Consider the following 27,925-nt stretch of genomic DNA (forward strand, 5'->3'; position numbering starts at 1 on the left):
AAGTTAATTTTTAATTAGCTCTCACTCATTTACAATGTTGGGTACATTCTATTCAGCCCAGAAGAATGTACACTTGTAATATTTATTTAAATTTGGAACAAAAAAAATCCTTTAGCTTGCAATAAAATAAAAAAAAACATTGATTCAAAAAATATCTTTTATCGAAGTCCGAACTTACTGCTATTTGAAATCGTTTAAAAACTAGAAATAGTGATGTCCATCGTTCTCTATGGTAGAATAAATGCATTGTACATTATGTAACGTATCTTGTACATAATATATTTTGTTAAGAAAACGAAACCATCAATAACGGAGCGCGTGTAGCCTCCCTTGCCAATGTCGCAACATCTCTGTACTCTCAGCTCTGAGTCCATTCGTCGTGCATGGAGAAATCGATGTAGTCGCACTTTCCCCTCACTAGACCGCGTTCGTTTAATAACTAATATTTAATAACGATATTCCATAAAAATACTTCCGCGAACGTGTCAGGTTTTATTAATTGAACGTTTATTGTTTTATAACCTACAAAAAGTGCTGGCTGTTATTTTTTTAAGTTGATAAAAATTTGTGTTTGTGGGAATGATGTAAGAAACGAATATTAAGGTACAGTACATAAATGTTAAATGTTTTATATAGATTTAATTCATAAGGTTGTTTTTATGCAAATGATTTTTTAGTTTCTGTTTTCGCGCCATTCCCGTCCAGTTTCGCACTGGACGTGCATAGAGTATGTAATATTATTTTATCTGTGGTAATAGTGAACTCGGCTTTGACACGCTCCCGCGTATCTAGATGTTGGATTCTATGGCATAACTTGTCTTTTTTTTTAATTTATTATAGATAGACAAGGGACAATAGTTTTCAGATGACTTAATTTTAAAGATCTTTAAACAATATATTGTTTTAAATCTGTCGCCATACTCAAATTTAGATTTAAACAAGAGAATGTAGAAAAATCTTGGTTGATGTTCTTTTGAATAAAAGTTATAAAATATGACATATATTATGATTTTCTATGAATTTAAACTATAATACAGAATTGAAATATAGCGCTGGAAACTGTTTGCAGCATTATGCTGAGTTGTGGTCCACATTTTACTCTGTTTTGAAATGTGTGTAAATTGTTGTTTGTACGTTTTATGTATATATATATCCTTATTGTTGTTTTGTGACAAGTCTATAAATTATATTTTATAAACAGCACAAAAACATAAACTCAAGATATTAAGTATAGAAATGGAAGAAAATATAAAAATGTGTCGCTCGTGACACTCGTGTTCCCATTCTGGAGGACACCTTTTTCCTCCATACCGTGCTTACCTATACATAGTCATATCATATAATTTGATGATGGAAACGATAATATAAATCCAAAAGCATAGTTAAAAATGAGCCCAGTAGAATACAACGTCAACTGTTCTCTTTCAGAACCGCAACTGGGAGAATAGTCCCGAAAAATAGGATATACTTTTCTGTAAAATATGTTATTAATTACTTAAACTTTATTTATTTATTTATAATTGCACATGCATATACATAAATTCCACCATATTCGATGTTAGTATTAGATTATGATTATTTATATAATTTATTACTACTACTAATTCTGACGGTCTCAGTGGTGTAGCGGTTTAGGACATCGCCTTACATACGATGGTAGTGGTTTCGATTCCACGCGGTACAAACATTTGTATAAATGAGTATGGTTGTTTATATTGCTTTGGTTGTTTTGTATCTAAGTATATTATGAATATATTTGCAAGAATAGAAATAGAAAATCATTTATGAAAATAAACTTACATTGAAGCACTTTTGAATAGTCATCACATTTTTTTTTAATCTACCGCTCATTCGGTCATAAATTTACATATAATAATCAACAATACATATGGACTCTGTTTAAAGAGTATGGCAATGTCGTAGATGACTCATTCCCAAAATGAAATTTAAGATTTAAATCTGTTGTAGTGTTCACTTAGCTCCTATAGTACGTCTATTAAAAATTATTTTACTGTATAGTACGATTTTTCGGTCAGTAATTCTTTAAGCCTTTTTTTAAATAAATTAATTTTACCTTCTTGTTTTATGGTTTCCGGGATTTTGTTATATATTACAATGGATCCGTAATACGGACTCGCCCTAAACATTTCTATTTTAGGTTCTGGTAGGGCCAGTTGGCTTTTTAATCTATTATTACATTTAAAATTAAAATATGATAGATGTTCATGAACAAATACAGCTATCTCCAATATATAAATAGATGGTAAAGTTAATATTTTTAGTTTTTGAAAGTAAAATTTTAAATAGTTTATTTCTTTCAAAAACGACAGGTTTCTTGTATAAGGTAAGTTGGGACTAGAGGGCGTTGTCTGATTTGTCTAGGGTTTATATTTATTTATCTATACGAGTACATCGGCCAGGCGGTTTCGGTAGTCTAGAGGTTTAGCACATCGCATCGCCTTACTTCCAATGTTCGCGAGTTCAATTCCTCGCAAATTTGATTCTCAACTTTATTGCTCAATAAACAAGTATTACACGATGGCTATAATCGCCCTCTTAAGTGTTTTAAGGTATTATTTCAGCAAGCAACGTAATTTGATCAGTTTAGAACAAGGTTTGGATTACACGGTCGTTGATGGATTAATGATGTGGTTATTTTGAGATTCCAGAGAAGATATTATGATGACAAGAAAAAGAAAATCACGATTAATATCCCGTTACATAATGTGTATTTTGGTATAATTATTTGTAAAACGGAATGTTATTAAACTTTTGTATTCATGAGTATGATTGTTTGTATCGGTTTAGGTGTGTTCTATGTGTATTAAGTAGGTATTTACAAAAAAATAATTTAAGTAACATAGGCTCTGTTCAGCTTGGGACTAGATGGTGCTGTGTTAGTTGTCGTGAGACATTATTATTATTTATTATATCCCAGTGATAATTACTGAATAGTGAGTTGATAACTCTATTTTTATCAATATAGGTAGAGCATGTATGTATAACCTTCGCTTCACAATGCGTCTTATGGATGATAATGGAATGGTGCAACGGTGTACGTTGACGGTTTACGCTGGCACCAGTGGAAGATCATAGAATGAGCATGAAGTCAGCTCAGTTAGCATATCGTGGAAAAATCATTAGAAATTTATCGCGATGATTTCCAGGGGGAACCACGTGGAGGTCAACCTGACATGGTACATTTCTAGCAATTCCTTCCCCCTACTGTCAGATGTATCCCGCTCTACCATAACTATTTACCACCTACGTGATATTTAAATAAAAATTTCATCGTAAATTATCTAATTACTATAAACTAAAAAAAATTATTGTCTAAGAATTTTAGTAGATAGATAAGATTTTTATTTGTCTTAAGAATTAGTATTCGTGCAAACGACTTTGTACAGAAGAAGAGGGGGTTATTAGCATTGGAAACGAATGTTTATATTGCTTGCAAACATGCTATATAATAGTTTTTATTCCATTATTGTTGGGTTGACCTCCACGCGGTCACCTCTGCTTATCCTGGTGCCCCTGAGAAGCATTATATTTAATTCTTGTTGAATTTGTCAGAATGTGCTTACAGAACTAACTAACATGAAACAGTTTTGAAGGACTACGCCTTTTAGTAATCATTCAAAAGACTTTGTACGGGAAGAGAGAAGATTTAGTAAACCCCTGGATACTCTTCTAGAGAAGAATAGTATCCATTACTAGTGTAATGGATACTATTCTATCTAATCCTATTGCTAGCAATAGTTAATTCCTTGTGATTTCGCCGCAATGGGTTAACCGATCTGACAGAAAAGATATTGTAAAAACTTTCCGGCAACTATTTAGCTATTTCAACTATAACTGGTAGATATTTTAATTTAATCACACCGTTAAAAGCGTGGAGATATAGGGTATTATTATAATATTATAAATAACAAAATAACATCTAAAATAGTATAGTGTGACGATGGACAGACAGTTAAAAAGGTAATAAAGGTGTAATTGAGATAGGCGAATCATTTTCTCATCGTTTTATAAATATTAATGAGTTTAAATATTAATATATTAGTAGGTATGTCATTGACATTGGCAACAGTGAGACGCCCTCTGAGATATTTGATAACTTTATGATAATTAGAGAGGTTTAGTGAGGTACCTATCTATAAAGGCGGAATTAAACCAAAGCAGCGAATGTTCGTTCTTTTATTGGAACAAGAGTCTGATAACTTTCTGGTAATTAGATAGGTTTAGTGAGTTGTCTAAAAAGGCGGAATTAAACATCGAATATTCTTTTATTGGGTGGAACAAGAATCGTTTAGTGTGAATGTAGCTAAGAGATATAATATAAAGTAAGGCAAGAATATGTCAAATTAATTTAGGAAAAATAACACTGGGTAATAAAATTTACCTTGTTATTTGTTGCATAAGAAAGAAAGAAAGAAACAATCTTTATTCATATAAACTCATTACAAGCACTTTTGAATAGTCATATTTTGATTCTACCACTCATTCGGAATGCAGATTCATCACAAGAAGAATAAGCAAGAAACTTGTGTGTTGCTCTTTTTAATAGATGTTTTTTTTATATAATAATTACAGTATAACAAGTAAGAGGCATGCGATAATCAACATAGAAATCGCTACACACTCATTACACCTTTATTACACCTGATGGTAAGGTTTTTTTACAGATGTTTATTAATTTGGGCGTGCTGATTTCGAATCTACTCTCAGATTTTTTGTAACCGCTCTGGTTAGTGCGATAATGCATAGTCGATAATGTACATCAACAGCGGTGTAACCAAACTAGTTTCTGTATAAATGTCATTATGTCTTCCTCGAGGGGGTCGGGTTTAAATAGCCCTGATTGTGTAAGTGTTACTTCCGGAAAAATATGTTCAAAATTTCCGTTGAACTACTTGAACTACTTTGGATTTCCATTGCTGACTAATGCTATACCCTGGATACCTAGTTTGGTTTGTAAAATCGTGTTGAGTCTTTGCTATTATCACAGATAACATAATATTACATACTATTATTGACAAATAAAAAGACACTCAATAAAAATAAGTATAAATATACAATGTTCTGATCCTCATACCTAATGTCATACTTGACATTAAGTATGAGGATCAGATGGGCACGTGCCCAGGGTCCCGCGATGGATTGAGGCCCTCTAGTCTAGTCTAGGCTATTCCAAACGATAACCGATAGCTACTCTACTCTCGCCAGAAAATCAGTCTTAACAAATGCTTACCGACTATGGTCAATTTGTTCTTTTTTATAAATATCTAGTAAGAACTTGAATCCCATAATGAATATCATGCCATAATGAATTTTTTGAATTATTTTTCATAGGTAGAGGCCCTGGGCACATCAGTATAAGGGGGGCTGTTGTATAAATATGTAATAAAACTATTAATGACTGAAAATTGTATTTTAATGTTATGGTAGATAGAGAAGGTGACATGATATAATCTTCTTTTTATATTTTTGATTATACAATAGAAAAAACCTTTAAATATATTAATATCAAAAGAGTTTTCTCAACAGGGGCCCTTATACTGATGTGCATTTTCCCCTCTAATAGGAGCAAGTCGACCCTGCTCTTATACGCTTAAGATGCTTATAGTCTTATTGTATACTAGCCGTTCCTGCGATTTTCGTCCACGCGGAATTTAACTTTAATTTTCTAAAATAAAAGTAGCCGACGTTACTCCTTATGACATCAGCTACCTGCCAAAAAAAGTCCCGTCAAAATAGGTCCAGCTATTTCAGAGATTAGCCGAAACAAACAGACAGACAGAAAATTGTAAAAAAATGTTATTTTGGTGTATGTACCGAATTTATATTCATATGCATGTAGTAAAAAACGGTTATTTCAATATTACAAACAGACACTCTAAGTTTATTTATATGTATAGATGTTCTCTTACATGTATGGTGTAACTTCACGTTTAAAATATGTTAATATATGTCAAATAAAGTGATCACTAACGTATTTAGGATTATTACATCACCGTTATAATGGACAAATAAAAATTGATCGACTTTATGACCGATAACGGAACTATACCTACTCTCTTGATTAGTAATCACTAATTACTAGAATATGATGATTTAATACAAACATTGACGGCCCCGGTGGTTTAGTGGTTTAGCACACGGTAATATTTCTGATGGTCGCGGGTTCTATTCCTCGAATGGCACAAATATTCTGTATTTATGAGTATGACTGTGTTTATTGGTCTGGGTGCGTTGCATCTTATGTACATACTAGCTGTGCTCGGGGTTTCACCCGCATGAAATTCATAGCCTATTCTGATGTAAGCTATACTACTGTAAAGCTTTATCAAAATCTGTTCAGTAGTTTTTACGTGAAAGTGTAACAAACATTCATCCATCCATACACCCAAACTTTCGCGTTTATAATATTAGTATGTAATATTTTGTATCTGTGATATTAGTAAGATGATTGTCCGATAACATCTTTTCTATTTCTACTAGACTGTGCTGTGTAAATTGTTAGTCTGTTCACGTGCAAAAAGTCTAAGGCAGGTGTTACTGGAGCGGGAACACAACTACTATTTTAATAAAAACTAAATACTAGTAAAAATGTGTATTCTTGCTCACAGCGAGAAGTAATAAAACAAGATTGTGCTGTGTATATTGTTAGTCTGTTCACGTGCAAAAAGTCTAAGGCAGGTGTTACTGGAGCGGGAACACAACTACTATTTTAATAAAAACTAAATACTAGTAAAAATGTGTATTCTTCCCAAAAGGGCTCACAGCAAGAAGTAACAAAAAAAATATATAGTTAGTCAAAAGTGACATATAAAAAATAGATATAAAAAAATATAAAGTTTACAAAAAGAATGGTAGACAAGCTGCCAGTAACAGCAGGCTTAAAAAAAACATTAAAATTAAAAATACTACTTTGTGCTGAATTTAAAAAAGAACTCACAATGCATGTGACTTGTAGATAACAAGCCACATGCATTGTGAGTTCTTTATGACTCTATGTATAGGTACATACAACCTCCTTCCGATTCGCACGGGTGCAACATTTGATGTTTTACCACATTTTTCATCGCTGCTCCGGTTCTATTGGTCATAGCGTGGTGTTATATAGCCTATAGCACTTGGGGATAATATTTGTGACGACCTCGGTGGTTTAGCGGTTTAACACACGGCATAGCTTCCGATGGTAGCGGGTACTATTCCTCGATTGGTACAAATATTCAGTGAAACATTTTTTTTAATCGGATCTGCAGAACCAAAGAATACTCCGAACAAACAAACGTACAAACTTCAACTGTTTATAATATTAGTATAGATATAGCAGATAATTAATAACATAAAGGTCGAGCATAGAGCTGGATAAATTGTTCTCAATAGTTTTAATATCAATGATCCATAACTAATTTATTAGTATGTAAATTTGATTTTTATGTAACCTAGAATATTAACAAAAAAGACTAATGGAATATTTTTAATTCTAAAATAGTAACAATGTAGCTATTTATATAAAATTGCTAGATATAATTGGAAACCATAAACATTATATTTCAACTTCCTACTAGACAAAATTATTTTAGGTAGGTATTGTAGTTCGGTTTTGTACAGTCTTAGAGTTACCTCAAAGTCGCAGAGTACCTTTCTGACAGAGTCTCGCATTATAATTTCTGGATGCATAAGATTCCTTTTGTCCCTGTGAGACGTGAACATTGACACAAAAGGAAAGAGATAAACTGGAAGCCTTTGAAAAGTGGTGTTGGAGAAGAATGGAAAGAATTAGCTGGAAGGATAAAATAAGGAATGAAGAAGTGCTTGAAAGGGTTAAAGAAAAGAGACAGATCGTAGATATTACTGAGAATAGGCGGGGAAAATGTTGGGGCACTTGATACGACACGACGAACTAATTGATAACATTATTGAAGGAAAAATAGATGGAAAGAGAGGAAGGGGAAGACCGAGACACAGCTATATTAAGCAAGTTAAAGAAAAAGTTTGAGTCGTGTCGTATCAACAGCTAAAAGGACTGATAGAAGAGCGTGGAAGGTGGCGGGAGCTCCGCCGACAAGAGCACAGCTCTTAAATTGTGAATGAATAAATGAAGATTCCTTTAACTTTTTTGGAGTGAAATTAACGAAATCGTGGTTTATGTTGGTAAAGCTCTTATGGGATGCTTTATTAGATATATTTTTATCTAATCGATCTCCTCTCGAAATCAACATTACGACGGCCTGAGCTGAAGTTCGAACCCCTAGCGGCGCCTTCAGATTAAAGTCGTATCCGTTAGGCAAGAGTTGGCCTTCAGCCGCTCTATAAGTCCTCCCGCGAGTTTTTTTTTTTTGTGGAAATGATGATAATGGAATGGTGCACCCGCCTGCGCTAACGGTTTACGCTGGCGGGGCACCAGTGGAGGATGATAAGATGAGCATGAGGTCAGGTCAGTTAGCCCATCGTGACAAATTCACCAGGATTTTAACACGATGGTTTCCAGGGGGAACCGCGTGGAGGTCAACCTGACATGGTACATTGCTAGCAATGGGGTTATCAATCCACATTACTAACAATCCCCTTCCCCCCTCCTCCCGCGAGTTTAGATTGCCATCTTCACTCGCCTCCTCTAGTTCGGTGAAACTGTAAAGGCCAGCTGTGGCCAACAGCATTAAGATAATAGGAAAAAAAAATAGTGTTATGGCAACTTGCACTTCACACTTACCGTCACTTTATTTACCATTACAATTATTAAAAAAAAGTTACAAGATGATATTGGTAAATAACCATATTCATATAATATAACAGCATCGAATTAATGTTAATTAAAATTCGTATTTCTGGAATCAAACCGGTAACTATAAAAAAATGAGACAGTCACAATCGCTATAAATCCATGACAAAACAACGAAGTTAGAAGTCTACATTGCGTAACATAAACAAACATGGCTAGCCAGAGCCTCTCTCTTGTTAAAATCAATTGAAAACGATAACTGTTTCATACTATGTGCTAATAAAAGCAAATGGCTTCCTACATTGTTCAATTAAAAAAAAAAACAATAATAGCCCTAGATGAATAGCGTGAAGATAAAACAGGAAGCAAAAATTTTAATTCGATTTGTTTCCCTATGAATAAACAATACTTATTCTTGTAAACTAAAGTAATATAAGATTCATAATGCACACGTCTATAGTCTATGCACAATTTCCTCGTAAGACATTCAATGATATTTAATAAAACATTTCATTTCCCCTAACTCATTACGTGCGACTATGTCAATTTAATCGCCAAATTAATTTGAGCTATACTTATCGAAGCAATTCGTACATTTCACAGGCATATACATTGGAAATATCTGTATTTCAATGCCAAGGATTTGTTCAAATCGAGTAATGAGAAAAAAAATATAAAAAAATTCGATGTTTAAAACTGTGGACTCGACTGGCAATTGGTTTAGTCTATGGTCTGTAGTTGTGTGTAACGCGGGATCTGAAAGTGTTGAGTTTTTAATTTGATTTGTGTGGGTGAGGCTTGGCTAAGTACGTTTGTTTTTTTTTTAATATTTTTATGCAGGCCAAAGAATTTCTTTATATCATATTAGACTTCGCATAGCTGTAAATATTGCACGGATGTCTTATGTTTTATAGATAAAATAAACCCTATATTATTCTTCTATATACACAAATAATATAAATACGAAAATAAATCGTCTGTATGTCTATTTATTAGCTTTTAACGACTAAGCTGCTGAAAAGAAAGTATTTATATGTTAAAAATTTTAATTAAAATTAGTTAAGTTTTTTTTTTTTTATTTAAAAACATATTTATTAAAATTCAAATGAATATTCCAATAAAATAACACATATTATTAATTTAGAAAGACAATTATCATATGCAAATGATTATGGGATCTTCAAATCACTATAAATAATAATTTATAAATTTAATGCCACAATTGTACCTATAACATAAAACATAGGAAAATTTTCTATACTTTTTCTAAAAAAAAAAATTTATTCGAGGCTTCCCATTAATAATATAATCTTAGAAATCGACACAAAATATAATCTCTTACTCGCGAATACGTCTGATTTTTTAAATAAATGATAGATAAGATATATCTATCTATCTTTACGCTAAATTTCCTTAAAATTCGTTCAGTCAGATCCCTTATTAGTGAAAAGTACAAACAGATAGACAGATACATTTTGGTATATTAGTATAAGTGGGAATCGAACCCACAACCGAGTGATATCGAGTCATAAAGTCATTCAAATGTCTGATATAATGAGTTATTGTTCTAAAGATTTTCCTGAAATTTCTGACAAATGTAGATCAGGATCAAAATCAAAATATCTTTATTCATGTAGGTCTATTACAGACTCTTATGATATGTCAAATCTACCGTCAGTTCGGAATGATTTCGAGATGAGAAGAGCTGACAAGAAACTCAGCTCGTATTCTTTTCAAATATTGTTTACAATAATACAGATTCATTTTTAAATTCATATTTCGGAGAATATAATGACCACCAATAAGTCCTATTGCAATTTTGGAAAATAGGAAATACTATAATCAGGGTTCGTAACCCGAACAGACCACTCCCCTCGAGTATATAATAAAAATAAAAGATAAAATAACAAAAAGAAATGTTTTTGTTTTTGTTATTTTAGCGCGCCACCTACCCTTTTCTTATCTTTACTTTCTCTATGCACCCAAAGGTAGTCTGGAAGAGATTGCTTAGAGATAAGACTGCTGTTTGTATCGGTTAACTCAAATTTACTATTTTATTTTATTGTTATGAATTTGATGCAATAAATAAACATATGTTATGTAGGTTCTGTTCTAGAGGAGTATACGCAGAGTTCGAATCTGGCCAAACGTGGCGACGCAAAAAACTTTTAGGTATTTTATATTTTGTGATGTTGGAAACATTTATAACAAATCGAATATGTTTTTATATATATTATGTTATTTTTATATATACATAATATGGGTTTGCCGAAGTTATATCAAATACTGTGGTTACCACGATACTGAGTTTTTTTTAATTTATAGGTTCGATAGGTTTATACTAGTTTGACGACCCCGGTATAGCGGTTTAGCACACCGCCTTACTTCCGATGGTTCGCGGGTTCGATTCCTCGCACGGCACAATCATTTGTATTCAGGAGTCGTTTGCATAGGTTTTGTTGTTTACTGTGTATAATATGTATGTATTTACAAAAAATAATATATATCTATGTATTTGTATTAGTACCCATAACACAAGCACCCATAAATTTAGCTAGAGTAACTTGGGACTAGATGGCGCTGTGTGAATTGTCCTGAGATTATTATTACTAGTGTACCGCCAGCGTATACCGTAAGCGCAGGAGAGTGCACCATTCCCTTTATGATCGATTCCTTTTAACAAAATTGCAATAGAATTTAGAGTTATAGAGTGTGACTATTGCTATTAGTCTATTTTCTAAATGCACATATTTTTTTATTCAATGGCAAACGCGCTGAAGTGACGAGTTTACCATCAGGTAAACGCTTACGAACATTATGTTGACATATGGAAGATTTTTACATCCGTCATACTCGTGAACAGGTGCTGCTTGTGGTGAGTGGTCTGTTCGGGTTACGAACACTGATAGAGTATTTCCTATTTTTCAAAATTGCAATAGCACATGGTGGTCACTCAATTCTTCCAAATTTAAAAATGAATCTGGATTTATGTAAACATGTACCAGCAAATTTCAAAAGAATAATAGCTGAGTTTCATGTTAGTTCTTCTTAGCTCGAATACTCTGCGAACTGACCTAGTTTTTGACACATCATAAGAGTCTGTAATAGACCTACATAAATAAATATATTTTGAGTTTGATTAAGAAAAAATATATAGTCTGTGGAATAAAATCTCTTTAAACTTTTTATATTTTTCTGTATATCGAATAAAAGTATATTTTTTTCTTTATTTTAGGTTTTTTCAATATTAAATGGATTTATATATATATATTTTTTAATTCCGTGTGAGACCACAAATATTCGCAGTTTGATCGCCAAACACTCGACGCTAGGCTTCCAAGCTATATCCCAACTCTATTCAATGCAGATGATGTCTCGTTCAGAGGCAAAACACGTGTCGCGATAAAGGTTTTTTTTTTCGGACTACTCTAATGCTGTTGGCCGTAGCTGGCCTTTACAGCTTCACCGGACGTTAGGGGCGAGTGCAGATGCCACTCCAAACCCGCGGAAGGACTTATGGAGCGGCTGAAGGCCAACTCCCGCCTGACGGATATGACTTCAGTCTGAGGGCACCACTAGGGGTTCGAACCTCGGCTCAGGCCGTCGTAATTTGGATCCCAATTTGAATTGGACGGGGTATCGATCGGAGGGGGCAATATAGGTGTAGACTCAATAACGGTCTGAATTTGATCACCAATAGAGATGGTCGTAACGCATCCAGTAGCGGTGGTCAGGTTTCCGCACTGAATATATGTGGTCTCACACATGATAAAGTTAGCGGAATTAAACAAAATAATACAAATCCATTAAGTAATGAAGTGAACTATCGCAAAACAACAATTAATTAAATAATAGTGCAGGAATTCAATTTACTTTCCTCTTAAAAAAATCCGCTCTCTTTTGATAGTAATATAGGAAAAAATGGCGCGTCAAAAAACTTTTTGCGTACCTGACTTGATACCTCTTATAAAATTTGGTAATGTTAATCTATACATCTACACATATAAATAAAATTGGAGCGTCTTGTAATATTGAAGTAACAGTTTTTTACTACATGCATATGAACATAAATACGGATCATAGACCAAAATAACATTTTTTGAAATTTTTGTATGTCTGTTTGTTCCGGCTCTGAAATGGCTAGACCGATTTTGACGGGACTTTTATTGGCAGGTAGCTGATGTAATAAGGAGTAACTTAGGCAACTTTTATTTTAGAAAAATAAAGTTAAATTCCACGCGGAGGAAGTCGAGAGTACATCTAGCTTATTCATAAGTGATTACGGAACCTTGATAAATGAGGAAAAAACTACACTTTACGCGTATTCAGGAGAGTAGGTACCCAGTCTAATTACAGATCTATTGTCAGACGACGCCCTTCGATTAACGTTTTTTAGACCAACCTAAATGTATTTTTTTTATATTACTTTTCGTAGTAAGTAGTTATGTTTCAGGGACATTTGTATTTGAAAGTAACTACCTGCGTATTGAATTGGTGAGAGGATTGTTGGTAATGATGAATCAATGACCCCATAGCTAGCAATGTACCAGAGTGACCTCCACGCGGTTCCTCCTAAAAAACGTCATGTTAAATTAATGTTGAATTTGCCATGGTATGGTAACTGACCAGATCTCATACTCATCTTATCATTGTCCACTGGTGCCCCGCCAGCGTAAACCGTTAGCGCAGACAGGAGCACCGTACGATTATCATCAATTAAAAAAAAACAGGTCGATCACCATGCAATCCTCGTAATAACAATCATTAAAAACCATGAGAAATAGATAAGCATACACCCAAATATACTATTCAAAGTGATAACCCACTATTGCTTCGCTATAGCTGGTGTGTGGGACTGAGGTCGGTGCAGCCAACGGTGATGCTAATTACAGGTGCAATATGAATGTATAATAGTATATTATAGAAATGTATGTCGTAACAAAACTAGTATGAAAGCAAGAGGCAAGAGCAATAAAGGAATGACAAAACCATAAAACAACAACAAACCATAAAGCAACAAAATGGCAATATTCGTCTAAAATATAAGAATTCAAAAATATGAATTGTCGTGCCAATCAGCGGCCTGATTGTAAGGAGTCCTGTACAACTGGGTTTTTTTTTGTGCGTGAACATTTCGCTGCTAGGGAACATGATATGATGAGCATGAATCCAGGTCAAGTACCCCACATAGGTGAATTCACCAGACCTGAACTACAACAGTTACCAGGTGCGACCGTGTGGAGGACGATCTAACTTACTAGCGACATCTAACAACCTCCAACTTACCAATAAATTTATGAAACGTATTATAAACAAAGAGGTTGGATTATAATTACCTTTTTGTTACTAAATATGCCAAGTATAAGAAAAACAAACTGTGGTTTGTAAACAATAGCTTAGTTAGTAAACTGTTGTATTAATTTCCATAGACTAGGTGATAAAATAGTGTAATTATCATCATTAACGTTACAGGTACCCGCTGGGCTGCAGGTCGAAGCGAGGCGATGAAGCCGTTTATAAAACAGGTAATTTTTTTTAATTATACAAAATAATCAAATCAAAATATCTTTATTCATTACGTCTATCACAGACCTTATGGTATGTCAAATCTACCATTAGGTATTTGTTTTAATTACACTACATCCAATTCGAAATATCTTATTTATTTAGGTCTATTACAGACTATTACGTCTTTACTCTTAATCAAATCTACCGTCAGTTCGAAGTGCTTTTGACGTAGACTTAAGAAGACCTAACAAGGAACTCAGCTTTTAGTTTTCCAAATTCACTCAGGGAGAATGTAGTGACAGACAAATCCTACTCATTGATTACCTTAATATAGACCTGTAAGATTAGTAAGTTTTATTGCAAAAAGACTCCCAATATCTCTAATTTATTATGGCACAAAGCAAGTCATCGCTACATTTTTAGGTATAGCATTGAAATTCTATGCTTACCTGAAATATTTTCTCATTAGAATAGAATAGAATAGAAAATCATTTATTCAAATAAACTTAATTTAAGCACTTTTGAATAGTCATAACAATTTGTTTTTTATCTACCACTCGTTCGGAAAGCTGTCTCATCACAAGAAGAACGAGCAAGAAACTTGTGTGTTGCTCTTTTAAATAATCCTTGTAAGTTTACATTTACAAGTCGAAACGTGTGAATACAAACTACCAACAAGCACTAATTTTTGGGTCAAATATAAATATGCAATAAGATTAAATCAGTCGTAGTGATAAGAGCAGACCAGTCCCTACAAGCAGCACTCGTTCACGAGTATGACGGATGAGCCAGCCATCACTGCGCTCGACCATATTTTAGGGAGCCCATTGACCCGGCCCACCACGCCGCCACATGTCTGGACATTTTAGTGAGCATGACTACTCATTCCACACGACCACGTCACAGCTACAAAAATTACTATATGGTAGTTACAGTATTCGCACTTTACATAAGGATGCATGCGGCAATCAATACAAAAGCCGCTACGCTATCATATATCAAGAAAGCAGTATGAAAATTAAAATTATAACGTTGTCCGCAAATAAACTTATTCTTGCTATATATTGCTATCATCTATAAATTCATCTATCTTATAATAGGCTTTTTTACATAACATTTGTTTAATATAAGATTTGAATTGCCTCTCTGTAAGATTTAGCGTAGACTCTGGCAGTTTATTATAGAATCTTACGCAATTACCATAAAATGAATTACTAACTTTGTGTAGACGGCATTTAGGTAAAATTAGCTTATTTTTATTGCGTAAGTTTCTACTTGTACAGTCTTTAAGTTTCTTGAAACTATCTAAGTTTTTCCTTGTATACATAATATTTTCATAAATGTACTGTGAGGCAACGGTGAGGATATTTGATTGTTTAAAGCATTGACGTAATGACTCTCTAGAACCCATACCATAAATAGAACGTATGGCTCTTTTTTGTAAAATAAATATAGTATTTATATCGGCAGCTTTACCCCATAGCAGTATGCCATATGACATAATGCTATGGAAATAACTAAAATATACAAGTTTTGCCGTCGCCACGTCTGTTAATTGCCTTATCCTTCTAATTGCATAAGCAGCAGAACTAAGTCTACTGGCTAATTTTGAAATATGGGGCCCCCATTGTAACTTCGAGTCCACTGTTATTCCTAAAAAAACTGTATCATTAACAAAATTTACTATTTCATCATTAAGCAATAGCTGCGTATTTACTTGTTTTACATTAGGCAGCGTGAATTTAATGCACTTAGTTTTGTTGGAGTTCAATAATAGATTATTACATGTGAACCAATTTAGTATAGCAGAGATAGCATAATTTACATCGTCTAATTGATTACATTGGCGACCAATTTTAAATACTAACGAAGTATCATCCGCAAATAACACTATATCTGCAACTTTCTGTACCATGTAGGGAAGGTCATTTATATAAATTAAAAAGAGAAATGGGCCCAATATTGAACCTTGAGGAACGCCCATTTTTATATTAGTTCCCTTAGACTTTACACCATCAATATCTACAGTTTGCACCCTATCCTCTAGATAAGTTTTCATTAGACTTAGGTCATTATCTCTAATACCATAATGTTTGAGCTTGTACAAAAGTGTTTCATGATCTACGCAATCAAACGCCTTTGACAAGTCACAACAAACGCCGAGAGCATCCTGTGAGTTTTCCCATGATTCGAATATATGTGTAATAAGCGCTACACCTGCATCAGTAGTAGACTTGCCGGCAGTGAAACCATATTGCTGACTGTGAAGCAGTCCGTTATCCCTGAAGTATTTTAACATTTGGTTAAACATAATCTTTTCAAATACTTTACTTAGAACTGGCAAAATAGAAATTGGTCTATAGTTGCCTAGCTCAAATCTATCTCCAGATTTAAAGAGTGGAATTAATTATTATTGCTAAATTTCATTAATTGAGGAAACACGCTCTACAGGCGCAAATCTCCTGGGTAGCTATATCAAATTTCAGCAAGTATGTAGCGACCCACGCGGGTGCACTGATCGAGCATGAAAAAAAACGTCGTTAAAGGCAGTTATTCCAGTACTGAAGATATCCCACTTTGCAATTAATATAGTTGCTGTAACGTCAGTTAATCTGTCTCTTAACATTTATAATATCTTTGAAATGGGCTCTATCAGAGAAATAGATTGTAAAACGAGTTCGTAATTGACGGCGAATTGAGAACTAACAATAAAACTATACATGCACTTGCATGAAAATAAAAGACTTAGGATATTAGTGCGCACTTAAATATCTTTATGTAAAAGTAAGACTGTAATTAAGTATTAATACATTTTAATACCTATATGTACTTACAGAAAAATAAAAGATTACCGATATAAAACCCTATTTTAATTGGATTGACGTAGAACTTTATCTCCCGTTTGACCGCTCTTGTCGTTTTTTTATGCAATTCTAGGTAATAATGATGAAGTACCACCTGATTTTTTTTATTTGTTTAGAAGTGTGTAGACTGCGTAGTTCACTTTACACTTACATTCTTATTTTCTGGACTACTCCAATGCTGATGGCCGCAGCTGGCCTTTATAGCTTCACCGGACGATAGCGGGCGAGTGCAGATGGCACTCTAAACCAAAGAAAGGACTTATGGAGCAGCTGAAGGCCAACTCCCGCCTGACGGATACGACTTTAGTCTGAGAGCGCCGAACCCCAGGCTGTCGTAATTTCTATCCCCGTTATATACATATAGATATTTATATTATGTATATAGCCGGCCTGATAGTGCGAGGTAAAAATCAACACCGATTATTAGCCATTTCAAAGTATATTTAGTTTAAATACGAGATATTCCAATCTTATTTTTATGTATATTGTATCTAAGTGAATTATCTTACAGCTAAATAATTATAATATGTAGATAAAAACATCAGTTTATACACACACCAGCTTTTGCCTGCGGATTAAAACGAGCGACGTTTTAATTTATCCCCTTAGGGGTGGAATTTATCAAAATCCTTTCTTAATGGATGCCTACGTCATAGTAGCTTTATGCATGCAAAGTCTCAGCCCCATAGGTTTAAAATTGACAAAGTTTCATACAAACTATCATCCCCTATTTTATCTCCTTGGGGATAGAATTAATCAAAATCCTTTCTTAACGTATCATCTATTTGCATACCATATTTCAGCCCGATTCGTCCAGTAGTTTGGGCTGTGCGTTGATAGATCACTATGTTCAGTCACCTTTGAGTTATATATATTTAGATGTCAACTATGAAATTAGAACGATTGTTTAAAAGAGCAACACGCAAGTTTCTTGCTCGTTCTTCTTGTGAGGAGACAGTTTTCCGAATGAGTGGTATATTATAAATATAAGTATGATCATTTAAAAGTTTTTTTTTTTTTAATGAAGAATTTTCTGTTCTTTTAATACTTATTTTTCTTCAAAGGAAGTCTGCGTTCCTAATGAGTAGCAGAATAAAACATGTTTCTTTAAAAAAATATAAATTCTAATTTGGATAAAGATTATTTATTTTGTTTATTTATTTATTAAAACTTTAATGCACAAATACAAAAAAAGGTGCAAAGGGCGGACTTAACACCATAAGGCATTTACTCCCAGTCGACCATGAGGTCTATTTCTAATTATTTAATCGGAACCCTCAGTCTCCATTTCTGATCATATTTTACCGGTTTCGGTCACAGACCATATGACTCTTTAAAAAATAATAAAAAAATGAGAATTTCTAATTTGAATAAAGATTATGTCTATTTCTAATTATTAGTTCGGAACCCTCCGTCATCGATTCCGACTCGTACTTTACCGGTTTTTGTCACAGACACGTGTATCGGTTACTTATTGGTGACATGGCAGTTTTTTTGTTTCATAAAATCACACAATTCGTTCCAGCATATTTTCAAGTTTATATTTAGTTTATTTTAAGCAACTATACAGCTGATAGCCATTTTTTTCTATTAATATCAGACTCGACACACGTTGCCCTGTGTTAGTTATTGCGCAAACTGTCATTCGCTATTTTATATATACATTAATAATAATAATATCTCAGGACAATTCACACAGCGCCATCTAGTCCCAAGCTAAGCAGAGCTTGTGTTATGGGTACTAGACAACTGATATAAATACATGGATACATTTTTTTTTGTAAATAAATACATATTATACATAGAAAACACCCAGACCGATACCAACAATCATACTCATGAATACAAATGTTTTTTTTTTTTTTTTATATTTAAATACATTTTTCCACAGACATATTCGTCCGTGCCTTTTTTAATTTACTTTAATATTATAATATTTATTTAATTTCCATTTTTGTACAACTCCAGCCGAGATGTTACAATTTGCCTAACAGTGACACCGAGGCAGACCTTATCCGTCTGGCCCAGAACCACCGCTGGCCGGCCGGGTGAGTTGACAACATGCAGTGTCACCCATCTTTATTTGGAAGATTAGATTTATCAATATGCATATACAATTATATAAATCTTACACTACTACTAATTTCACAGTTTTCATTACATTGTGCAATGTAAGAATTCATAATGTAACAATACACATTATGAATTCTTACACTGCATATACAATTATATGAATTCTTATTTTAACACTATTTTCAAAGTTCACTATTTGTTATAGTCCAGGTTTTGTTTAATTATTGATTGTTTAATTTCACAGTTCACTTTTTGTCGTAATTCGGCAATTTTTTTTTTTTTTTTTTCCCTTTTTCACTTCCCTTTCCCCTTTTTTCCTTTCCTCCTTCTCTTCTCCTTTCCTTTCTTTTTTCTTCTTTTTCCCTTCTCTTTTTTTTTTTTTTTATACTTTTAGCGAGCATGTTCCGGCCTTTCCAGTCCAAAGCGCCCCGATGATGCATTAGCTGTTCTGGTTTTCTATGTGCTGATTATTTTAGCGCAATCAGCGCATCAACAATCGCCCTGTCTCTATTTTTAATCGCCATCTGCAGTGAGTACTCACGAATGTCCGAGTGAGTCGCGCCTTCGGCCTCTTGTATAAAACGAGCAACTGCGTCTTCTCGATTTCTCGTATAATATACGCAGTCGCCTGTGTGCCTGGTGATGGCTACCACGGCATGAGAGTAGCTGCCATGCACTTCCAAGGGTTTACTTCTAGTATTGATGATAATAACCCTCTCCGATGTCAGTCCCTGGGCCTCATGAATCGTCAGCACTTTAGACTCCTCGTCCATTCCATATCCCTCGGATATTAGCTTTGCTTTCTCCGCTTGGGTATGAACCAGGTATAGAGTCCTGCTTTGGTCCGATGGTATGACTTTGCTGTCGTATTCCATGAGCCTCAGCGACCTAATCCGGAGGTTGGTCGAGTATATCCCGTTGTATACTTCTCTCAGGGCATACGCTACATCCAAGGGGTTTCTGTGAGTACATAGAAACTCCCTAGTAATACCTGCTGATTTGTTAGGTCGCTCGTAGGTAATTTCAAATAGGTTATGCCTATCTATAAAGGGGAGTTGATTTACGTCGCCAATAAGCAGGACATCTTTTGCTTTGGCCATTTCTGCTGCTAGCACTATGGCCCCAAAGTGGTTCATAAGGGCTTCATCCACTAGGATGCGGGACACATTTGTATTGTCCCTTTTGCCGTTAACCAACAAAGAGGCCATTGTTCTCACCCTTTCTCCTGTGTTTTCCGTTGTCTTGGCTTCAGTTGATGTTTTACTTAAAAAAAAAAAAAAGAAAATTAAAAAAAAAGAAGAAAGAAAAAGGAGTTATTCCAACGAGAACGAAACTTTACTCTTCACTCTATAATTCGGGAACGGCCTGACCTATATTTAATCTTCTTTCCCTTTCCAGACCAAATTATAGTATCAATCGCTGTGCTTCCAGTGATCTCCTCCTTTTCCTCGCGAACTGTGAACTTCTGGGTTTTCTGGCTGTGTTCCAGGTTTTTACGTTTAATTATATATCTCCTGATTTAGTTGGTATTTTTTAAATCTAAAAGTGCCAATATTCTTAGAGTGAGGTGGACTTACTTGGCGTTCTCCCCGTTGAGCTCTCCTTCTGCTATATCTATGACCTCGTGGCCACGTGGTTTTCGGTTTTTTGCTTATAATTCGGTAAATTTCGGGATAAATTTATCCCGAAAATTTTTCAGATGATGGACCTTATCTAAACACACATTTTGGCTGAGTTACTTATGTTGGTCGCAGATCTCCCCAGGGAGAAATTGCACTTTTTCCCACCAACACTGTACTGCACTTTTAGGTTATGATCGAATTTTAATGATAGATTGATGACACCACACGCGATCCAACTTTTGATGATACCCTTGCGTAGAGGGCATTAAAACGCACCGTTTGGTGTTTTCAGCACGTTTCTAGCTCTTCAAGGTCCAAAGTTATTGATTTTTGACCGTGGAGCTGCTCAAAAATGATGTTTAATGGGCCGCGCGCGGGACTTGTTCTCTGAATCTTGTTCTCTGAATACAAATGTTTGTACCGTGCGAGGAATCGAACCCACGACCATCGGATAGTAAAGCGGTGTGCTAAATCACTAGACCACCGAGGCCGTCTACTTGTGGCAATCACTACAAACAATATACTAGAGATGTGCTAACTCGTAATAAACATGACTCGAGTTAACTCGAGTTGAAATTCAGGTAACTTGAGAATATAGTTTTTTTTAATTTTTCGAACAAGTTTAATGTTTTAAGTCGCAGCTGGCCTTGAAAGGTTTAGCGAACCATAGGGGGTGAGTAGAAATGACACGACAAAACCGCGGAAGGACTTATGAAGCACAAGCATGACTGCAGGTCAACTTCTCCTATTTGAGTGCTATTTTTTAATATGATTCAGAGAACGAGCTCGTATTTTCTACATATTTAAAATAAATCCGAGCATTTTTTACATTTTACACTTTTACTCACTGGCGATTCGAAAAAAACAAAGAATTTTCTCTTATGCCATAAATAAAAATATACTATTGTAACCGTTTACCATCAGATGGGTCATATGCTTGTTTGCCACCTACGTGGTATAAAAAATAATACTAGGCGTTAAAAATAACAAAGAAATGACAACTGGCAACCGTTAATTTAATCATTTTAATGATAACGTAACCGGACGAATATGGGAAAAAAATGATAGCAACCTCATATGAAATGATTGGAAAATTTCATGTCATTATCAGTTCGACGCCCGAATCATGTTCTCGCTCTTTCACTTGATTCGTTTATTACCAGTTGTATTATTCCAACTCGAGTTGGCAGAATTCAAGAATGCTGCCAGTGTAGTAACAGGCCGACCACTCTGGACCCCTCGTTGCCGCCAACCCGTCCGCTATTTTTGCAGTTGCTTAAGACACACGCAATTTGACGACATAAAGTTTTGTGTATTTTACTAAATAAAACAGCTTTCCATAAGAGGAACTAACTCACATCATACAAACCCTGAGATCCTCACGCCTATATCTGGTGCCTATAAATATCTAATATTATGTTATCTGTGCTATAACCTTCGGCGCGTGGAATTCTTTTTTTTATTAAGATAAGTAAAATTTCTAAAATAGGAGTGCCCTAATCTATTACTAACATTAGCTCTGCGAGTGAAAGTTCTGCTAAAATCGTTTTCCAAAGTCCAGCCGTTTTAGATATTAGTAAGAACAAACAGACAGACTTATTTTTTATATGCATTAAGCGAAAAAGGTTGTACGAGCTAGCATCGTACATTATTTCGCAACATTAACATTTTATTTTACATTTCACATTTCATTAAAATCAGTTCGCATTCGGTCATCAAGGACGCCGCGCGTACTCATTACAATCATTAATCAGTTATAGTTAAGTTTCAATATACAGTTTTAATCAAGTTTCTATCAGTATCATTTATCAGTTTTACCTATCAGAATCTTTATAGTTTCGGTACAACCCGAACAAAGGTGTTAATTTGAAACTACAATTTTTTTCTGATATAAACGTTATTCTAAATCTCATATATATTAGATAGGATATAAATGTTGAAATTTTGTTTTTTTTGTTGTTTAACATGTAATGTTTATTACTTTTATCAAATTGGTATATATACACTAGCTGTTCCCACGACTTCGTCCGCGTGGAATTTAAGTTTATTTTTCTAAAATAAAAGTAGCCTAAAGAACTAAAAATTATTTTGTTCGTCTTAATTTATTCGTTCCATTACCTGATAGGTTCCAAACATTTACATCCTGCATCGTCTCTTATTTTATCCCCATGGGGGTTTAATTTATCAGTCCTATTTAAGCGAACGTCTTCAACATAATAGCTCCCAATCTTTAATTTCAGTTCAATCAGTCGAAAATCTAAGAAGTATTATACAAACTTTCATCCTCTTAGGGGTGGCATTTATCAAAATTCTTTCTTAGGGGATGCCTACGTCATAGTAGCTTAATACATCTCAGCCCGATCGGTTTAAAATTGACAGTTTCATACAAAGTTTCATCCCCTTGGGGGTAGAAATAATCACAATCCATTCTTAGCAGATGCCTACGTCATAACATCTACCTGCATGCCAAATTTCAGCCCAATCCATCCAGTGGTTTGGGCTGTGCGTTGATAGATCACTATGTCAGTCACCTTTGAGTTATATATGTTTAGATTTTTATTTATTGCCGCTGTGCAACCCGTATAATAAAGACCACAACTGAGTTATCACTAATAACAAAGATTTTTTGTTCAATATTCCAGGCGTTCGTTGTAAGCGGAGCAGCACTTAACATAGCCGGGCATGGATGCGCACACGGCTTTCCAGCTGTGCTGTTCGCGCAGCTGAAGATCGACGGAGGACCTGTGGTTCTGACTGACCATGACACTTCCTGGATAGGTATATTCTTTCATCTATAGAAACCGCAGGCAATTATCTAAAAGAAGTCTTCATTTGTTTCTTCCTTATCCCATTTATGTTGGTGCAATAAGGCATTATAAATAAAAGATAATGGAAGAATACAAATGTTTGCACCGTGCGAGGAATCGAACCCGCGACCATCGGAAGTAGTTATGGGCTAAAAAGCTAGTACTGGTACTGTGTTTCTTATTGTATTTTTTTCTATGTGTACAATAAAGAGTTTTTTATTATACTTAATATTAACCACCGAGGTCGTAATAAAAATTTTGATATGGTTTAATTTGAAATTACTCATGATTTATCATATAGTGTCTTTTAAATTTCAGCGTCAGTGGTCGGCGTAATGGGCATCGTCGGCAACTTCATATCACCAGTACTGATGACGCGCTTCGGCCGCCAGAAGGCGCATCTCATCTCCACTGTCCCAGCGCTGCTAGGCTGGATCGTCTTCGTCCTAGGCAACTCCGTACCCGCCTTCCTCACAGCCAGACTACTCCACGGCCTAGCTCTAGGTCTCCGAACACCATTGGCCGCAATTCTTGTCGCAGAATACACAGATCCAAAATACAGAGGAGCATTTCTCGGAACCTTTGCCATATCATTAGGCCTTGGGATATTTCTCTCCCACCTTTGGGGTGCCCATCTGACATGGAAAATGACAGCGACTGTCTGTTCGCTGTTCCCTCTAATATCAATGGCAATTATAAGTCTTTCCCCTGAATCAGCTAGTTGGTTGGTATCTAAAGGACGATTTGAGGAAGCAAAAAAAGCCTTCAAATGGGTTAGAGGAGACGGGAATGAACAACAAGAAGAATTAGAAGCTATGATTAACGCGCAAAAAGAAGAAATGGCAGTTGAAGACGACCGTAATAGTGAAGTTAAGATGACCGTCAAGAATTTATTTAAATCAACGTCGGACGGAATTAAACGAATATTGAGAATATTTAAGAAGAAAGAGTTCTATAAGCCAGCTATTATAGCTATTAGTATGTTAATTGTATTCGAATTTGGTGGTGCACATATGGTAGCAGCATACGGCAACATAATATTACAGGCTGTTTTAGACAAAGCTGACGCAAAAGATGTTGCATGGCAGTTCACTGTGATCGACTTATTGAGGACTGTCTGTGCGTTCGTGGCTATATTCTTGCTGAAGTACTTCAAAAGAAGAACAATATTATTCACAAGTGGTGCTTTGACTGTGATATCTCTGACTTCTATATCAGTTTTTGTGTATATGAGAAAGGCTGGATTGTTTGACCAGCCGTGGATGTTAGATATAGTTCCGATGGCATTAATGGTTGCATATACATTGTCGTTTTGTTTAGGATTAGTGCCTTTGAATTGGGTGATATGTGGGGAAGTGTTTCCTTTAGCTTATAGAAGTTTAGGGTCTACTATATCGACATCGTTTTTAACACCCTCATTTGTGGTGTCTATGAAGACAGCACCCCATTTGTATTCCTCAGTAGGAGTGGAAGGTGCGTTCCTAGTATACTCAGTTACTTTAACAGTCTTCCTGTTGATAATGTATGTGTTGTTACCAGAAACAAAAGATCGGACATTACATGCAATTGAAAATAGCTTTAAAGGTATAAAGAACGTAGATCCCGAAGTACAAATGACATTGATTAATAAAGAAAATGTGGTAAAATAAGATACAAAATCAGTTTCTTCGTAAAACACGGTATATTTTAAAAGTAATGTTGAAAAAGACGTATTTGAGGATAAGACAACAGATGTAGATGTCCTAATTAACAATACGAGCGATTGATATTGTGATTCGAAGTAGTAATTATATATTCCAGTCAAGTAATATTTTTAGATGTCAGATGTAATTAGAATTAAGGAATTTTAAATTAAAGAATGACCAAGTTATATTTTAAGTTTTTAAATATATTTAGGATTAAGAAATTAGGCATTAAAGAAAGGCCAAATTATGGGTACCCCAAACACAACGAGCCTAAATAATAATGAACAATAGAAATGGAGCCAGACAAATATGTATTGATAGACAATACAGTTACTGCTTATCTCAAAATAGAAGCAAGTCGTATTTTTGACGAAGCAAGACTTAAATTCTGACGGACATTTTGATTACGCGAAGCAAATCGTGGATTGAATCTAATATGATTCTAAGTTTACAGTTGTTGGAAGAAATTCAAATTATGTGTCTCAATCGACAGTTTGGGAACAGTGGCGTAGTTAGGTAACCAAGGTCCCTGAGGCAAATAAAAAATGGGGCTACATTATAGTTTTATTAAAATGCACATATCGCTATCCGTCAAACTGCCAACCTACAGAATAAATTTAGAGGAATTCCAAAGGTATAACTTTCGAATTTCTCTCAACTGAGTTGCCATGATTAAAATCGGGTTGCAACCTGTCATATTTATTTTGAAAATAGGAGAAATTTTCAAAAGTTCAATTAGATCGAGATTTTCTGGTATGGGTTCGAGGGCCCAGCCTAGCCTCTAGGTAGCTACGCCACTGCTTATGAAACATCCTCTTGGTATCCAATTCATGGGTTTAAGTTATAGAGTTTGTTGCGAATGAAAGTACATTTGATAACAACAATTATATTTTGTATAGATTCTGTTATACACTTACATAAGGCAATGGCATGCAGTTTATCACAAAGTGTCTAAGTATAATATATACATTTATGAATCTCCTGAGAAAATAACAATATATATCTTTTCTTTACTTATACTCTATTGTAGACAAGTGTCGAATTATTAGCAGATACATTCTCCTGCTGTACGAATGAGATAGAACGATACAGCCAAAATTCTCTGTCTCGTTCTTTCTCAAGGAAGTCAACAAGTATCAAGCTAATAGCAGATACATTTTCGTCCCGAACGAACGAGTTAGAACGAGCTGCTAAGATTGTCTGTCTCGTTCTTTCTCAAACGAGGTTGTAGACAAATGTCTATTAACAGATATGTTCTCGTGTCGAATGAATGAGATAGAATGAAACTGTCAAAGTTTGCTGTCTCGTTCTTTCTCAAGCGTGGCACCGTATCACGTCTATCATATATGTTGCGAGAAGTTCGTTTGTTTCTTGGAGAATCAATGTATTCATAGGATATCGTACCCAATACTGAGCTAGTACAGATCACATTACGTAAAGTGTAAATAACTATATATAACAATAAACTGTATGTATATAAACATTAAGTCGGTTTCAGAACGACAGATGACTGTAATTATGTTATTATATGCTTTGATATTTAAATATAGTCAAAATTATTGAACGTACAAAAACCATAAGATAACAAAAGTAATTTATACTAAAATAATATTAATAATACTCAATTTTCATATATTAATTACCCGGATAATATGGCCAAGTTTACAAAAATAAACATTACAGAATAACATGCTGTTTTATAACTTATTTGTTTAACAATAAGGCACAAAATCCCTTTTTAACTTAACAGATCTCTGATAGGCCACATATGGGACCTTAATAGTAGATCATATAATTTTTCATGCAATTCAAGTAATCATATATCCTGACGACTTCCGATGGTCGTGGGTTTGATTTCTCGCACGGTACAAACATTTATATTCATGATTGTTTGTATCGGTCTGGGTGTTTTCTATAGTAACTAGTTACTCACCCCGGCTTTCCACGGGTGTACCATGTATTATATATATATATATATATATATAAATCTTCCTCTAGAATCACTCTATGTATTGAAAAAACCGCTTCAAAATCCGTTGCGTAGTTTTAAAGATTTAAGCACACACACGGATGAACAGACAGCGACAGCGACTTTATTTTATACTATGTAATGATGATGTATGTATTTAAGAAAAAAAAGCTATGTATTTGTATCTGTTATCTAGTACCCATAACACAAGATTTATCTAGCTTAACTTGGGTCTATATGGCGCTGTGTTAATTGTCCAGGGTTATTTATTTATTATTATTACTAAACTCATCATCTGCTTCTTCCTTATCCCATTTATTTGTGATCGGCGTAATATGTTTTTCTCTTCCATTCATCCCTGTTCGCAGTCATCTCGTTATTTACTTCCTTTCTTATCATATCATCTTCACACAGTCCATCCATCTATTTTTCGGTCTTCCTCTGCCCTTATAACAATCCACATTCATATGTAACCTTTCTTAAAATATTATCCTCATTCCTACGCGTTACATGTCCATACCACGATAGACGATTACTCTTCAACCTCTCTGACACCGGCGCAATGACAATTTATTATTATTACTAAACTATATATTTGATATATATATCGTATATATATATATCTGACAATATTATTACTACTAAACTATATATTACAATATGATT

The 27,925-nt window shown here is 34.6% G+C and overlaps 1 protein-coding gene across 2 annotated transcripts; it reads left to right on the forward strand.

Moving 5' to 3' along the window:
* Positions 1-400: 400 nt before the first annotated feature.
* LOC131842677 (facilitated trehalose transporter Tret1-like) lies at positions 401-26,656 on the forward strand. 2 transcript variants are annotated; one of them, XM_059191251.1, is made up of 4 exons: positions 401-603; positions 14,204-14,256; positions 23,441-23,576; positions 23,924-26,656. In XM_059191251.1, exons 2-4 carry the CDS (start codon positions 14,236-14,238, stop codon positions 25,252-25,254), a joined length of 1,488 nt encoding a protein of 495 aa, XP_059047234.1. In that variant the 5' UTR covers positions 401-603; positions 14,204-14,235; the 3' UTR covers positions 25,255-26,656. The 2 variants fall into 2 exon arrangements, with proteins under 2 accessions (XP_059047234.1, XP_059047233.1); XM_059191250.1 differs by lacking the exon at positions 401-603 and adding an exon at positions 9,462-9,537.
* Positions 26,657-27,925: the final 1,269 nt, after the last annotated feature.

Source organism: Achroia grisella, unplaced genomic scaffold, assembly GCF_030625045.1.
Source record: "Achroia grisella isolate CSIRO2021 unplaced genomic scaffold, CSIRO_AGI_Agris_v1 utg241, whole genome shotgun sequence".
Taxonomy (NCBI): Eukaryota; Metazoa; Arthropoda; class Insecta; order Lepidoptera; family Pyralidae; genus Achroia; species Achroia grisella.

Coding starts and splice junctions, on each gene's coding strand:
- LOC131842677 (XM_059191251.1), top strand. CDS start 14,236: ATGAAGCCGTTTATAAAACAG. Junction 14,257..23,440: donor TGAAGCCGTTTATAAAACAG/GTAATTTTTTTT, acceptor TCAATATTCCAG/GCGTTCGTTGTAAGCGGAGC. Junction 23,577..23,923: donor CCATGACACTTCCTGGATAG/GTATATTCTTTC, acceptor TTTAAATTTCAG/CGTCAGTGGTCGGCGTAATG.